The 16,696-nt window shown below is 53.9% G+C and overlaps 1 protein-coding gene across 7 annotated transcripts; it reads right to left on the bottom strand.

Moving 5' to 3' along the window:
* Nucleotides 1-354: 354 nt before the first annotated feature.
* ADISSP (adipose secreted signaling protein) lies at nt 355-14,294 on the bottom strand. 7 transcript variants are annotated; one of them, XM_072800220.1, is made up of 7 exons: nt 13,635-13,742; nt 6,347-6,463; nt 4,803-4,945; nt 4,438-4,531; nt 2,185-2,371; nt 1,239-1,361; nt 355-1,005 (listed from the first exon to the last, which is right to left on the bottom strand). In XM_072800220.1, exons 3-7 carry the CDS (start codon nt 4,901-4,903, stop codon nt 905-907), a joined length of 606 nt encoding a protein of 201 aa, XP_072656321.1. In that variant the 5' UTR covers nt 4,904-4,945; nt 6,347-6,463; nt 13,635-13,742; the 3' UTR covers nt 355-904. The 7 variants fall into 7 exon arrangements, with proteins under 7 accessions (XP_072656321.1, XP_072656325.1, XP_072656324.1 ...); XM_072800224.1 differs by having other exon boundaries at nt 2,233-2,371; nt 13,635-13,729; XM_072800223.1 differs by lacking the exons at nt 4,438-4,531; nt 13,635-13,742 and adding an exon at nt 14,272-14,294.
* Between the last annotated feature and the right edge of the window lie 2,402 nt (nt 14,295-16,696).

Genomic DNA, 16,696 nt, shown 5'->3' with positions numbered 1-16,696 from the left:
ATAGAGGAGTAGTGGAGGGGGCTGGTTCAAAAAAGGGAGTGCTTTCGGCTCTGCGCAGAGCTGGACACTGACCAGAAGGGGGCGCTGCTCTCTGTCAAACATCCCAAACAGAACTCGCCACTTCCAAAGACCTCTCTCAGGCCCAGGCAGAAGGCTCCTCCCCATTTACTCTAGTCAGCTTTTCCCAGGCCTAAAATACCACACGTGCACACTTCTTTGGAGGCTAGGTGCTAGAATACCACGGAGTGCCCTTGCCTCCTAAAAAAATGATTATAGCCAAAACTGTTCCTTAGCCTGTCTGCAGAGGATTGTGGGTGTTCTGAGAGCAACGAAGAACAAACACTGGCTGGCACCTGGTATCCACTGAAACTTTTATTTCTTTACGGTTTTATCCCAACCAGTCCTTTAAAAACCAAGTAACACAGACCTGGGGGCTAGGGCTTGGGGACTGCGCCTCCCTCCTATTCAGCGCTGACAGCAGTAGGAAAGAGGGAGGGAGCACGGGAGGGCTAAAGCCAGCCAGCAGCAGCAGTAATGGGAGTGACGACGTCACAGAGCCAGCTCCCTCCTCTCCCAAGCCCTGGCTAGATCCCCTATGGCTTGGGGTAGGGGTGGGCAGAACCCACCCCAGGCGCCCCCCTCCCCTCCTCAGATAGCCTCCTTAGGGGCTCAACCCATTTCTTCCGGCAGGAGACTGAGGCACACGGAGAGGAGGAAGTGGGAGAGGAGGACGCAGGAGAGGCAGGGAGGTGGCACAATAAAGGCAGAGGTGAGAGGCCCCTAGACACCCCACCCCCGCCCCCACCCCGGGGAGGGGCGAGGAAGCCACACCATCACACAGCATTCGGGGAGATGAGGTGGGGTTTAAGGCTGTGGGGCCCCGAGGCGTGCAGGGCCTCAGGCCTCAGTCGAAGCCGTGCCAGTCGCTGTGCTCTGAGTCGTATTCTAGCTCAGCACCCACGCACTTGACCCCATCAAGCAGCATGGGTGTGCCGTGGTGTCGGTCTGCAAGGCAGATGACAAATCAGGAAGCCAGGCTGGCCCCTTGGCCCCACCCACTCTTTGGAGGCCCCTCCCCCACCTTCCCTCTGGGCTTTGCTAGGAGGGTGGGGAGAAAGGCAGCCGGGTATCCAGGGGGCCAGGGTAAGAATCCCTTTTTCAGACATGGAAGATAGAAACCCCTTGCAGCCAAGCTGGCACCTCCCTCCTCTATCCAGACACAAGGCTCACACACTCACCCATGACGCGGGCCTGCACTGTCACTCGCACACAGGTGCCAGCGCCACCTTCACAGGCTAGCAGCATCTCCTCCTTCAGGACGCCCTCCTTGTGAGCTGAGTACTCACACTTGACACTGTAACCTGCACAGGTGATCAGCATTTCCATGGTCTCCACCCCTGCCCCTCCCAGCACTCACTGGCCTCAGCATGCCACCAAGACTGGCCACCTCCTCCAAAGGAGTAAGGATGGCCTAGGACCTATCCGCCCAGGGCTGGGCAAATAGGCCTTGGAAACTTCCCACTCTTCACTGAGCTCTACGTGACTCCAGACTGTGGACAACCCCATTAGGGCTCCAAGGGTCAAACTCAAGTTTCCAGGAGGAAGACCCACTGACTCCCCAAAAAGGAAAGCAAGGAGAGGGGGTGGTGGGGAAAGAGGGGCAGGGCAAGCCCTGAGCATATCTGGTGGCAAGAGGTAAAGGCCAGAGGGAGGGAGCTCAATGCACTTAAGGGAAAGATCATGAAGAGGAAGTAGGGGGGACATGAAACTGAAGCTGGGGTGTCAGCGTACTGTGAAACTGATACCCTAACCTCTGCAGGGGCAGGAGAGGACTTGAAGAGTTGGCAGGGTAGGGAGTAGCAGCCCCAAGTCTGAAGCCTGTGCCTGGCGGGTGCTAGGAGGTAGCTGCCCAGGATTCCTGGGGCTCTGGCAGATTTTTCTTAAGGGGCAGGCAGGAGGGAGAGCTGGAAGCCCAGAGCCAATTCACTGGCTCCATGACCCCACTGAGGGAACTATAAGGTGACACACAGGCATGGGCCAATAGTATAACCCCAAGGCCTGAGGTATGGGACCTCCTGAAATGCCACACTGCAAGCCCATAAGGAGGCCTCATGTTCCCCAGTTGCTGAACTGCCCATCCACCCTAGAAGGGGGGATAGCACCCATGCTCTCACTCCCGCTTACTTCCTGCTGGAAGAGAACAGGCCTCCAGCACCTGAGCAAGGGACACACCTTCTGGGACAGGCATGATGCTGAGGAGCTTGAGGTGTAGGCTGGGGACTGGTGCTTCTCGGATGTCCTTGCTCAGCCTGTGCACTGGGGGCAGAGTGAAGGTAATCTCATACCTGTGCAGGATCTTCAGGAAGCCAACCTATAGCAGAAAGGTAGGGGGAAAGGAGGAGCACCTTCATTCTCAGCCTCCCCAGGGCCCACCCAGGTCCTGCCTCTTAGGATCCTGTGGGCCCCTGCACCCATTGCTTTAGGGATCCCAGAGGGGGCCTAACTCCCTCCAGCACTCTAGTCTGTACACGCCCCAAGCCCAATGGCTCCAGGCCCTTTGCCTGAGGACCTCATTCCCTCAGCTTGCTGCTCAGCATGTTTCACAGGCCCCAGAGCAAATGGTGGCCCATTTTATAGATGGAAGCCAGTGAGTGGCTGAAATCCGCACGGTGTGGCCAGGGTAAAGCTCTCCCTAGACGTCTGGGCCACTCCTGCCACATGTGGCACATAGCAAGGCACCTGCCATTGCCCACAAGGGGAAGCTCAAAGTCCCACAATACAGATCATTCACCTCCCTCCACCACTGCCAACACCTGCCCAGAGCCAATAGCCTGGGGTCAGGGACACTGGTCCTCTAGTCACTCATGTGGAGACAGGGGGAACACAGATTACACGGGATGGCAGAGGAGACAGAAGACACTAGATCAGCTTGTCAGTCTAGAGCTGGCCCCTGGGCACCAGCTACTGAACCCTGCTGGCACCTGAATGTGGATGCCTGCCTGCCCACTCAAAGGCTCAGTGTGCCCAAAGCCCCAGCTCATGGCCCAAGCCCTTTCTATTGTTCATACACAGTGACTGGCAACCAATGCCCCCTGGGAGAGATGCCAACCTGGGTAAGTCCAGCCATGTGAAGGGACACAAGCTGAGGTGGCTGCTGAGCGGGCAGGCTAACCAGAGTGCAGTCCAGGAGGCACAGAGGTGCACACTGTACCTACAACTCATGTACACACACACTGGCTTGCTCACAGTTGCAAGGGGCTTGTTAGGACTGGCTGCATAAAGCGTTTAGCTTTTCAATGGGACAGGCAGACATCAGTGTATGCTAAAGGTCAGTCCATGTGGCTCTCTCATGCTGCAGGTGGAGGACCCACCTCTCAAGAGGGCTTTCTGGCTATCTCACCAATGGTGACCCTGTGGTCCAGCTGCACCAGTTGCAGAATCCTAAGAGATGTGCAAAAAACACTCACCACTGCGCCATTTGTAACAGTAAAAAATAGAAACAGTCGTTAGTACCAGGAATAGGCAACCGGCTAAATCAATGATGATACATTTAATGGAATACCAGGCAACTGGAAAATCTCATGGAAAATTATTTACTGACATAGACAGGAGATGGTTCACAACATAAGGAAACAAAAAATAGTGTGTCTGCTGTGATACCAGCTGTTTTTGGAAATGAAGCAAAAAAAAAAAAAAAAAAAAAAAAAGCTGAAATGACACAAACCAAAATATTAACTATGGTTGTGTCTGGATAGTATGATGGTGTGTGCTTTTAAATTTCTTTATAGTTTTCTCCAGCTTCCAAGTTTTCCCCAATAGATGTCAATGGGTTTTGCAATGGGGAAAGAAGGGGAGAGGGAGCTATTCTTTAAAGTTTTGATTCATTCTGTTAATTCCCTTGAGGAAGCTGTCAGCTGTAGGAAAAGAGCAAGGATTTTACAGTTGGGCAGAAATGATGAATCTGGACCCCGTCTCAGGGAGGTCTCCATGGACCAGATGCCTTCCCCTTGCTAGGGCATTCCTGTTCAACTCCAGAGCCCTGGCTTATTGTTCAACCTCATGAGGGGCTCATTCCCTGTTTCTCCACCAATCTGTCCCCTCCAGACACTTCCTCCTGCCCCTCCCAAGTGGATGTGGGATGTGACAGTGCCCCAGAAGTTGGAGAAGCCATGCTGGGGTGTGCGTGAGGTGTGACCACTGGGAGAAGTGGGTCCTCCACCCAGGAGAAAACATAGGGGTGATCAGTAAGCATTAATACCACAGAAACCCTTAAGCAGCCAGAGGTTTGGCAAAGAAGAGTAAGTAAAGTCACGCCTTGTTATCACCAGAATTGGCCTCACACCTGTGTGACACACATACATTCTTTCATCTCATTCTCACACCAACTCTCTGGGATGGAAACGGTCTTCATTTCAGAGAAGAGGAAACTGAGGTGACCTGTCCAAATTCACAGCTCCAGAATAGCAGGCCTGGACCTGATGTGCGGTATCCCAAGCCTTGACACCACCTTCCATTGCCTTGACACCACCATCTACAGGGTGGGGAGTGGATGTCATTGTTGGGATGACAATGATAACAACAGCTCCGTACCACTTGTTTGAGTAACATTCTAAAGGTACTCATTTCATTGTAATCTCACCACCTCCCATTTACAAACAGTGAAACCAAGGCCGAGGTAGGGACACAGATGTGCCTATGTAGCCAGCTTAGAAGAAATGGAACAGACAGGCCCAGGAAGCCAGGCAGGGCCAGGCAGGGGGCAGAGGGAGTCAGGCAGATGGTAGGGGGAGGTGTGCACGTACCTTGACCAGAAAGCTGCTGTCACTCTCCTGGGTGACCATGACCACAGAGTCATGCAGCTTCTCATCAAAGTGGACATGGCTCTGGGAGCCTTCTGCATCATGGCCTGCTGCAAAGCGGATACTCCGGACTCTGGGCTTATTGCCTAAGAAGAGAATGAGAAAGGGCTCCAGGGGCTGCGGGCTTCCTCTACTCCCCCTTGCCCTTGTCACACACACCCCCACACACACCCCCACACACACCCCTAGCAATTGCCCTGGACATCACTTAGCACCCACTAGCTGGGCTCCTTTCAGGGCTAGGCCATATCCTACTGGATACTAGGGGTCATGAGGCTTAAGGCCCCTTACCTGCCCAGTCCTCCCACAAAATATAAGCACCTTGGGAATGGGCGTGTCAGGGATTGGCTAGTATGACCCCTTACTTAGAGATGAGGCAGATGACAGAGATAATAAGAGGAGATAATCCTCCAGACTCTCAGCAAGCCCCAAGTTGTGCAGACTCAGCCCTGGGCCTTGGGTACCCTGCCCAGTGCTCTCCTTCACAGTGGCGAGCTCCCCATTGCTGAGATCTCTTACAGGTCTATGAGTGCCAAGGCCCCTGCCTGCCCCTCCTGACGACTGCAAACTGAGAGAGGAAGGGAGTGGGGACTGGAATAGGCTCTGTGGGACCCTTCTGAGGGTGAGAGAAACAAAGGGAGGCCAGAAACCACACCGAGCCCACCCAGAAGAGGCTGCAACTATCGCTAAACTTCATCACTGATCATCAGCAAGAAAGATGGAAGTACCAGGGCAGCCTCTCAGACTCCTCCCAAAGACACCCTTCCCTTCTCTATTTAACACACACACAAGGCCATCAGCTGTCCCTACCTGGGTCCAGTTCTCCAAAGCCAGGAGGCAGGGAGTTGAGATAGGCAGAACAGTTAGAACTGGGCTGAGGGCCTGGGCTGGGGGAGGTGCATCTTGCCATGAACAGGACCCCAATACTCTGGCCCACAGCCACGGCCCTTAGGCCTCCCAAGAGCTTTGCCCAGAGTCCTTGTGGTGGGAGGGGCTGGGCCAGGCTTGGCCTGAATTCTCAGATACTTGGTGGAAGCCTAGGGATGAAGGCTAGGTGCCCTGCTGAGCCCCCGGGAACTGACCCTCAAATTTTACCTAGCCTCCCTCGCCCAAAACCCTCTCTGAGCCTTTTTGGATGCTAAATGAAGCCCAAATTCCCTTCTGTAGCTTCCTGTGGCCCTACCTACCTCGTCACCCCAAGACTATTGCCCCCTAGCCACTGCAATGGAATAGGAAAGCTGGAACTTGGGGACATAGGGGCACATACCTCCACAAACCAGCACACCAAGGAGCCAGCATGAGTCTTCAGGTTCCCTGCTAGGGCTTGGGTCAGTGCCGGGATCCAGCACAAACAGTGGTATAATTACACTGATGTAATGTATATCACACACACACAGCCAATGCAGGCCCCGCATGCAACAATACCCCTCCCGCCAGAGCCCACTGGAAGACTCATGCACACCCTGCCAAGCCAGGAAGGCACTTACCCTTGTTGGCTGCAGCCATGGATGCCTTCCCTGCCACAGGGTAAGACACGCAGCTCCTGCCAGACTCAGCCACTCAAGCGCAGCAGCCTCCCATGCTCCAGGGACACCAGTGGGAGCCTACAGGGTGGGGAGTGGAGAGGGCAGGGGTCAGAGCCACCCACGGGGCCCATGGCTGGGGGAAAGCAGAGATCTCCCTCTAGGGAAGACACTAAAACTCAACCCCCTGCTATTCTCACCAGCCAAAGGGTGCTTGTACCTTCTAGCCTGGGGGCGCTTCTGCTCCCCACTCTGCATGTTCCCCAAGAGCCCTCACTCCTGCCTGATGCCCTGTTGCCCCAGAGCCTTGCCAGCATGTGCTGAGCTGCTGCTTCTGGGTGCCAGAGTTGGTACAGGACTCTTGTACCCAACCCACCTGAGGCTGGCAGGAAAGGCTGCCTGGAAAGGAAGGGGACCTCACTGGCACTTTTCAGAGGCTACTTCTCATGCCAGTGACCCCAAGGGCTCCACCCTCCTACAGCCAGATGCCCCGTTATTCAGGTGAAACACCCAGTGCAGCTGGTCCAGGTTGGAGTCAACAATATGCATGAAAGAAAGCAAGAAACAGGGCCCACAGAAGATGGGCCCTTGGAGCTTCCCTCCTGATAGCAGGTCAGAGCCATAAACAGAACAGAGCTGGGTGAAGGGGCTGCCCGATGGCAACCCACCATTCAGCCTCTGGCCTGAGTCTCTGAACTAGTCTCCTGGCTCAATGCCCCAAGGGCAGCCTCAGGGCAGGGGCAGCAGGAGGCACCCCCAGGAAGCCTGTGTGAGCAGCCTGGCCATTAATGGGCCAAGCTGGGACCATCTAAGCTTCAAGAAGAATAATGAGCGCAAATGCTGAAAACAGATGGAATACATAAAACTGCAGCATTCACAGAGATAACAAAAAAAGAGACAAAGCTAAATAAACTCCATCCCTCATTTGTCACCACGACAGCAGCAATGCCCTAACTCTTTACTCTGAGGATTGGCAATAAAGATGCGTGCCTGGGTGGCGCAGCTGGTTAAGCATCCAACTTTTGATTATGGCTCCGGCTCCAGTCATGACCTCAGGGTCATGGGATTGAGCCTTGTGTTGAGCTCCAGACTCCGCAGAGTCTGCTTGTCTCTCTCTCTGCCCCTCTGCCCTCCTCCCCACCAAGCAGGAGTTCTCTCTCTCTCTCTCAAATAAATAGTCTTTTTTTTTTTTTTTAAAGAAAATTGGCAATAAAGATAAATAATTTGGCCTGCCCCTTAGCCTTTCATGTAACCAAATCATCCAGGTGGCTAAAGGAAACCTCTTCTTTTCAGGAGAATTCTTGCTATTAAATAACAAAGGAATGACCAAATGCTAAATGCTGCAGCCACCGAAGAAACAAATGCTGGAGGTGGGGGGCAGTCCGGGGATCCTCAACCAGGAGAACAAAGGCTGACAAAAGTAGGTGCTCACAGATACCCAAGTACCACTGACACATGGTCTGAGCTTCTTCAGGGCACTGACCCAGGTTTGCAGTGGAGGGATGTGGTGTCAGCCACACACACCCGTCAGTCTCCTGTCACTCACATTGAGACAGCCTGACCATAGAGGCTGAGGTGAGGCAGCATGAAGTCACAGTATCACTGACAAGGAGGTCCTGCCTGAAATGTCTAATCTGGATCTAAGGAAGCCCCTAGTTCCAACTTCCTGCTGACTCAAAAGGCTGAGGTGAGTAGAATACATGAGATGACTCCCTGGGGAAGAAAAGAAACAAATCCAGAAGGCAGAATGTTCTATGGGACAACTGACCCATCATTTGGGTTTTTTCCCCCCAAACTACAAGAAAATTAAGGGAGTGGTAGTTGTTCTAGATAGGGGATGGGCCAGCCAGAGCCTGAGACGGACGCCTGTTTTCTACAGTGGTATTGGACAAGGGGATCCCTGGGTGGCTCAGCAGTTTGATTCCTGCCTCCAGCCCAGGGCAAGGTCCTGGGGTCCCAGGATCAGGTCCCGTGATCAGGTCCCAGGATCGAGTCCATCGAGTCCTGCATCGGGCCTACTTCTCCTCTGTGTCTCTGCCTCTGTGTGTGTGTGTGTCTCATGAATAAAGAAATAAAATCTTAAAAAAAAAAAAGGGACAAAACTGCACTCCTTTGTTTAAATGGTGTCTAAAACTGCTTTTGCACTAAAGCAGAGCTCCTTTGAGTAGTTGCAACAGAGACCACATGGCCTGCCTGCAAAATCTAAAATATTTACCGTCTGGCCCTTGACAGAAAAAGTTTGCCAACCACTGCTCTAAATTAACACACAAAGAGACCAAGAAGGCAGGGTGCTCAATGGGACAACTGACCTGGTTTTTTCCACTACATCAGCTACAAGGAGAAAAATAAATGGGGTAAGGGGTTTGTAACTACCTATTTAAAAAGGACATTTTGGAGATAATTGGAAAACATGAATAGGACTGGATCTTGCATGGTGACATTAAGAAATAAAAGCTAATTTTGTTAGGTAAGATAATGGAATTGTATCGTATAGAGACATATGTCCTTATTTTTCAGAGAAATGGGCTGAAGTATTTAGAGATGAGTAAACCATGAAAGACCTTGGCTAATCCAAGGAGCAAAGAGAAACCACAGGGTGCCCTCCTAGTTGGGGGCTGGGCTGTAGAGGACACAACCTCAAGGTCCCTTAGGTACCAAGCTGCCCTGGGAGCAGGCCTCAACTCCCCTTTCACTTTCCAGTGCAAGAGAAGCCCACCCAGCCCCAAGCACCTCATGGGCAGGGTGGACAGGAACAGACAGGAACCAAGAACCCTCAGGCAGAAGGCCTAAGGAGCTACAGGGAAAGGCAAGACTTTGGTCTCAGGTCTCAGGCCAGTACCGCACCACCGCCACCACTGGAAGTTAGCTCCCAGGCCCAGGGTATAGGGAACGGAACTATGCCCCCACTTATCTCTGGCCAGGGCCACTCTGGGGTCAGTCCCAGAAGGGCAGCCCCTTAGCCCTGGAATGCTCAGCTTGTCCCCAGACAGACTGGCCCTTAAAGTGAAGCCTCCCCAACCCCACCCACTCTAGTCATCCCTTGAAGCTGTGGATTCAAAACATGGGAAAAATGGCCAAAAGCATACCAGGCCCTCTTCCTACCTTGCGCAGAGGCTGCTCTTGCCACACAGGAATGACAGCTCCATGTCTACAAGGTCCCTCCATCTCCCAAGACACTTCCCAGAGACCCAGATGAAACTCTTAACCAGTGGCTGGTAAGCAAAGGCTCCTGGAGACTCCTTCCACAAATATTCTGACCCACTACATGCAGAGCCCCCTCCCTGTCTTCCCTATTAACTCACTGCCTACTGCCTGCCTGTCTTCATCCAGGCTCTCCCTCTGGCCTGGAACAACCCTTGTCCCCAACCAATACCTAAGCTCATTCTCAGCCCAAGGGCTTTTTTAGGGTAGCAAAACTCTACCTCACCGCCTCCCATCCCAAGATAGGCCTAAAAATCTTTAAAAGGACCCCCTTTAAAAAATAAATTAAATAAATTAATTAATTAAATAGGTTTAGCACTGCCTGCAGCCCAGGGTGTGATCCTGGAGACCTGGGATCGAGTCCCACATCAGGCTTCCTGCATGGAGCCTGCTTCTCCCTCTGCCTGTGTCTCTGCCTCTCTCTCTCTCTCTCTCTCTCTCTCTCTCTGAATAAGTAAATAAATAAATAAATCTTTTTTTTAAAAAAATAATTAAATAAATAAAAGGACCCCCTTTCCCAGCTTCTGGGATCATTTTATGTTCCCCACATTGCCAGAGCAATGACTATGTTTGTGCCAAACCCTGTGTACACACTACCCAGCCTAGCATGGGGCAGGGAGCAGCTGGGTCCAGTTATATTTGTTAAATGAATGAATAACCAAACTAAGGGGAACCCAAGCATGGGCCTTGGTTGGGCCCTCTAGGTAGATGTGACATGTCAAGGCCAGTATCTCTATACCGGAAGCTCTCAGAAAGAGGAACACCCCACCCCACTCTCTTAGCCAACTCTTACTCCAGAGGGTCCTCCCCTCCCCCCATCTCACAGAACATGGCTTCCCACTGGGCATTATTCTGGCCTTGCCACAATCAGTTACTTCCCTTGAAATGGAATGCCCCCTGAGGGCAAGACCAGCATCTCCTGCACTGCCCAGAGCTCAATCAGGCCTGCCTGTAACCCTTGGGCAGTGAGAACAGAGATGGAAGGCAAGTGACTTAAAGGGCCCAGAGGAGGCTGAAAGAAGCAAGCCTCCTTTCTCAGCAGAAAGCCCTGTCAGTCGAGGTCCCCTGGGAGCCAGATTCTCATTCAAACACAATTCCTCATCAGAAGTGGGAGGAGAGGGGATCCATCTCCCTTTGCTGCAGCTGTATCCATAGGAACTGCTGGGTCCCCTCACAACCCCAGGCCTCCTCCTGTGCCAGCCACGTCCTGAATGTGGCCCAAGCTGCAGTCACAGAGACAGGAGGGACATGGTCACAAGCGTGGGCTCCAGAGCCCAGCAGTCCTGGTTCACATTTAGGCAGCTTGGAAAGTTAACTCGGAGTCTCTGTGCCTCAGTTTCCTCGTCTATAACACAGGAATAAGCAGTGATCTCTTCCTCTGAGGGTTTGGTGCAGGCGATACCTGAAGCTCTGCTGGCACTCCCCGCTCTGCCCTCATCTTTGCAAAAGCAAATCCCAAAGGCCTGGTTTCTGAAGCAACAGCAATTTCAGGGCAGCACCAGTGGAGAGGCTCTTCAGTCTAATCCTGGAACAGTCAGGAATGGCCCTCAGGGGGGGCCCCAGGGACTTCAGCCTTCTCAGAAAACAGCTCAAGGGTTGAGAGGCCCCCTCCCCCTTCCCTTCTCCCACTTCCCTCCTCCCCCACTCCCAGGCTAGCCAGGTCCCCCAGGGATAACCAGAGAGCAGACTGCTGAGAGTCCGCTGTCCCCTTCAACCAGAGGAAGATGTGAGGAGTGTATATCCTGAGAAATGCCCCCTCCTCAACAACAAAAACAAAAGGACACCAAGGACAGCCCCCACCCCAGCTTAGCTGGGCTGTGAACAGGTCATCAGTGATACCACGGACAGTCACAGGATGGGGAGGGCTGGCCCATTCGGAAGCTGGAACAAGGAAGGGCCTTGGGGGGTTTCTCTGGCTCTGTTATTCTCAGGGAAATTGAAGGAAGCTTCTCTCTGGGAGACAGAGCTGAATTCCCTCTCAGCTTTAGAGAGAAAGTCTGCTTCAAGGTTACCCTACCCAGGTCAGGGCTCAGCCAGGCCTGGTGGAACTTCTGGCAGGAGAAGACCCAGGAACATGGCAAGTGAGCAAACAAATGGACAAAGAGACAGTTACACAGATATCCAGAGTTCTCAGCCCCCTAGACTCCAGCCCCACAGGGTGCTAGCTGCTACTCCAGGCTGCTCCACACTGGGACCCAAGGTTCCAGACAGGAGGGAGGACCAGGACAGTCTGTCCTCAGCAAAGTGGAGCTCCAAAACATACCCTCCATTCCACAGCTGCACATCTATACCACACCTCCCTGCCCTGGAAGCAGCTCCTAGATCCCAGGCACCACAGGGCAAGCCCCAGCTTGTCCTCTGGTTTATGGCTGGGAGCATGGCCCCAAACTCCTGGGGTCTCATTTTTCATTTGTTCCTGCATCTCCATTCTCAACCTGTTCAAGGACTTTGAGCCAGGATACTCCACAACCTTCCACCCTACCCCCCACCCCCTCCCTGGCCCCACTCTGCCCCACCCTAACCCTCGGCTAAATCCTGGTCCAGCCTCTCATTAAAGCTCAAGCTTGTGGGATCCCTGGGTGGCAAAGCGGTTTGGCGCCTGCTTTTGGCCCAGGGTGCGATCATGGAGACCCGGGATCGAATCCCACGTCGGGCTCCCAGTGCATGGAGCCTGCTTCTCCCTCTGCCTGTGTCTGTGTCTCTGCCTCTCTCTCTCTCTCTCTGTGTGACTATCATAAATAAATTTTTAAAAAAGCTCAAGCTTGTAAACAGAGCTCCCATTGAGACCACACTGACCTGCTGACTCCAGAACCTGATATAGAACTGGGTACATAGTAAGGGGACCACATACCTAGGACAAGGCCTGAAAAGGCAAAACTGGATGTCAGGTTTGGTTGTGGCAATTATACATCAACTCAGTCTGGATGGGACTCCATTTCCTCCTCCCTCCACCAGGCCAAAAGTGCAAGGATAAGTATGGTGTTCTCTTTCTCACAAGCAGGGGTGAATTAGGGAAGAGACTCCCACCATCCCATCCCCTTGTGTATCCACAAAATGTGCAATCCTCCTCTGCCCAGCATTCCCTTCTCAAAACCCCCCATCCCCCAGCTAGAGGGTCCTTAGACCTTCTCGAACTCCAGATTGCCTGCCCCACCCGGTGCTTGCCCTGAGCCTGTCACCTGAAGGCCCCAAGAAGTAGAGGCCAGGCCTGGTGGGGGGGGGGGGGGGGGAGGGTGGTGGCACTTGCCCCTGACCTTCTTCAGCTCCCTGGGAGAGAAATGCCCTACCCCCACTTCCCAATGCCAAGACTTAAGAGAAAAGGCAACCCAAAGATTCTCTTCTCAGTCCAGCAGGGCTTCAGGTCCAGAACCTAAATAAAACCCCTCCAGCTGAGATGACAGGAAGGTGCTGGCCAAGCCCCCAAAGGCATCAGGAGCCCAGGTCTAGGACCCTGTCCTCTGCTGCCTCTATCCCCGTGGGTGTGGTGGCCCATCACCGCCCCCTTCTCATTTTCTAGGGGGACAGATGCAGCTAGACGTTCCCCCTCCACCACACCCCTCCAGGGCTTCTAGGCGGCAGCTTTGTCCCTTAGAGATAATCCTGTGCCCTTCCCACCCTCACCTCTGCTGACGCAGGAGTCTCAGGAGCCTGCACTCCCCGATATCACCGCCCTCCTCCCCTCCTCCCCGTAGGTGCCCAGGCAAGAGAGGCTCAGAGGCTACTTGTCCAAGGTCACACTGCGAGGCGTGACAATAGCGGGGGAGGGGGAATGCTGACGGTGCTGACCCCATTACGCCCCCGCCCTCACTGTCACACGTGCCCCCGACGGCGCGCCGCGGAAAACATCCCCGCTCCACCACCTAACGGTCACCCGCGGCTTCGGGCCTGACATTTCCCCAGCTCAGTTGCCAGGGAGCACTCCCGTGTGCGGCCCCACGCCGGAGCCGCCGCCCCAGCCCCGCAGGGTCCCAGTCACCGACTGCCCGGCACGGGAGTGCATCTCGGCGAGCAGAGCGGAACTGGGAGGTGGCGGGAGGAGGAGCAGTCTCACCGTGCAGGGCGCACCCTAGGGCCGGGCGGGAAGGGTCCACCACGGCGGCGGCCGTGGCGGTCGCGGCGGCAGCGGGGGCTCAACGCCGAGCACGAGGAGCGAGCCCCGCGCCCGCGCCGCCGCCGCCGCCGCCCGCCTCATGGGTACGCCCCCTGCCTCCGCCCATTGGCCGGGCGAGGGGGTGGGGCGAGAGCGCTTCCGACCAATGAGCGGGCGCCAGAGAACCGCCAACAGGCGTTGCGCCACCGTGTCACGTGCAAGGGGCCCGCGGCTGCGCGGGGCTAGCCCACGCCTACCCACGACCCGGCGAGTTCTCGCGATGAAGGCAGCGAGGCCGCGCGACGCAGCCTGGGGCTGGCGTGGGCCAGAAGCGGCGAAGGGAAGGGGGCGCGTCTCCAAGAGTCCCCGCCTGCGTCCCAACTTCGACTGCGGAGCTTGCACCTCCTGCCCGGGCCCTAACTCGGAATGGGATTCCCCTGGCCTCGGTGTCCTCGAGCGGCCGTGAGGCGGGACTCGCCTTTCTCACTAGGCTTCCGAGCCCGCCTCGGCAGTCGATATGGGAATCTCTGGGTCCTGTTCCGGAGCTGAGGAACCCGCCATCCTTCCCACTCTGCGACCCTCCTCCCCATCTACCCACCAGCCCCCTTCTCGGAGGAGGAGGAAGCGCTCTCGCACGGACTCGCCCGGCCGGCCCGAATAAGCATCAGAACAAAGAAAGCACGCGGGATGAGCCTCCGGGGACCGCAGCCTCTGCTCCTGGTCTCCATGGAGGCGGTCGCCATGGCAGCGGGAGGCGCCTAGTTTCGCGCGGGTGGGGTGGGGTGTGGGCAACTGCACGGAGCCCCAGGGCGAGAGGCGTGGCCCTAGGCTCTTTAGGTGTTCCAGCCGCCGCCCCCCTGGCGCGCCTGGAGCGACTGTCCTCCCCCAATTTCGCTGGCCGTGAGAGGGTCCCTAAACTTCCTGCGGGGAGCCGTCCGGAGCACTAGGTTCCCTCCTTACGAACAGTGGAACTAGGAGAGCGACGGTAATGGCTCCGAGGGTCGGCTTCCTTTCAGAAGGACCTCGGCCGCTGCCTTTGAGGACCGGCCAAGGCTCCTATCTTCCGCTGTAATCCCTGTGGTCCCTCCCCTGTCTCACGGTCTCTGGTCTCCGCACGGTGGGCGAATTAATTTTCCTGAGCTATTGTTTCCATCGCATCTTCCCCTGCTCCATAACCTCCGTGCTCTGGAATTGTCTCCAGCAGAGCTTCACAAACTTTTTGGAAGCATTTTGGGTGATTCGTGCGCACTCTGGCGTTTGAGATACTGCCCTCCAGCGTGGGCATTAGGAGATTTCACATTCTGACTCCTGCCACATACTTTCTAACTTGCCAACCCCATCGTTCTATGTGCCCCACTATGCTCCCCCTCAAAAGAAAAATTGCATTCCCATGTCTATACTATTCTTCAACGTCTAAAGTTGGCAGACAGTGGGCTCGAAGTGGGCTACAGACATATTTTGCTTTTTATACGGGACTTTTTAAAATTCTAATTCTTCCTCTTCTTTTTTTCTTTCTCCTTTCCCTCTTTCTCTTTTTCCTCTTCATCCTCTTTGTCTTCTTATTCACCTTTTGAAATATCAGAAGATCTAACAACATGGACTTACATTCTAGCCTGGCACCAGAGTCTGGCACATCAACTTGCTGTTGCCCCACTAATCCCTGTTTTCTCACATTGATTTTACCTTCTGGGTCTGTGCAGACATTTGATTTCCTGATACCCTCCTGATGCTACCTTTCTACATAGAATGCCCTCCCCACTCACCTCTCATAGCCAAACTCACCCTCCCTTCAAGACCAAGTTAAGGCCTGCCTTTTTAATGTCTACAGCCCTCCTCAAAATACAGAGACTAGCTGCTTACTGGGCACTGCCTGGGGCCATTTCCTACTGTCAACTCCTTTATTATTTTTTTTCTGTCAACTCCTTTAAACAAATATTTACTAAGTGGGTATGATAAACAAATTACTCTGGAGTTAGAGACACTCACAGCTCAGGATGGGAGGTATACCACACAAAGACTTGTGGTTTCTTGTCCCTGCCAAACACGTTTCACACTCCTGGGTGTTGGGCAGTCTCGCCGACTAGCCAATTGGAAGGACCTCTAATACAGAGCTATCCATGCCTGGGGATACTACAGGCTCTCAGGGAAGGTCCCAAGGCCTCAGTAAGTGTAGATGGTTCTGGAGAGCTTCCAGGAGAAAATGTGATTCTTTGTGCTGGGAGGAAGCTAGATTAGAAGGTACATGGCTGCCCCATTGCAGCTCAATGGGTCTGTGCACCAAGAGGAGGGATGCTAATATCAGATTGATGCCCAGGCCCTGGGACTTCCTGTGCAGAGGGCCTTAACAGAGCTTTGAGGGAAGCCACAGGCTCCCTGGAAATTGGGGGCTATATGGGGAGGAGTTATGAACAACTCCAATTGGGATCCCTGGGTGGCGCAACGGTTTAGAGCCTGCCTTTGGCCCAGGGTGTGATCCTGGAGACTGAGGATCAAATCCCACATCGGGCTCCCGGTGCATGGAGCCTGCTTCTCCCTCTGCCTATGTCTCTGCCTTTCTCTCTCTCTCTCTCTCTCTCTATCATAAATAAATAAAAAAATTTTAAAAAAAAGAACCACTCCAATTTAGCAGAACAGATTAAATACATTCCAGTTCCAAAGATGTGGTATTATGGACTCTATCCTTTTAAAAAAAATTATTTATTCATTTATTCTTGAGAGACACAGACTGAGAGAGGCAGAGACACAGGCAGAGGGAGAAGCAGGCTCCTCGAAGGGAGCCCAATGTGGGACTCAATCCCAGATCCCGGGATCATGACCTGAGCCGAAGGCAGGCGCCCAACCACTGAGCCACCCAGGCATCCCGACTCTATTCTTTTTAATAAGAATTAAACAACCATAACCTTGTTAGAAAACTTCTGGGCAGTATCTAATAAAGCTGAAAATGCCAACCCTTTGAACAGACAATTCCACTGGTTTGGTTATATACCAAAAGACACGAATACAAATATTCATGGCAGCACTAT

Source organism: Canis lupus, chromosome 26, assembly GCF_048164855.1.
Source record: "Canis lupus baileyi chromosome 26, mCanLup2.hap1, whole genome shotgun sequence".
Classification (NCBI taxonomy): domain Eukaryota; kingdom Metazoa; phylum Chordata; class Mammalia; order Carnivora; family Canidae; genus Canis; species Canis lupus.
The sequence above is the reverse complement of the archived record's forward strand: the minus strand, read 5'-3'. Positions and strand labels throughout refer to the sequence as shown.

What these genes read in the sequence shown, in the direction of transcription:
- ADISSP (XM_072800220.1), bottom strand. Translation starts at nt 4,903, where the DNA reads ATGATGCAGAAGGCTCCCAGAGCCATGTCCACTTTGATGAGAAGCTGC. An exon ending in GGAGCTGTGAATTTGGACAG is followed by an intron (nt 2,372 to 4,437) that starts GTCACCTCAGTT and finishes TTTCTGCTATAG; the next exon opens with GTTGGCTTCCTGAAGATCCT. An exon ending in CTGTTCTCTTCCAGCAGGAA is followed by an intron (nt 1,362 to 2,184) that starts GTAAGCGGGAGT and finishes TCACCTGTGCAG; the next exon opens with GTTACAGTGTCAAGTGTGAG.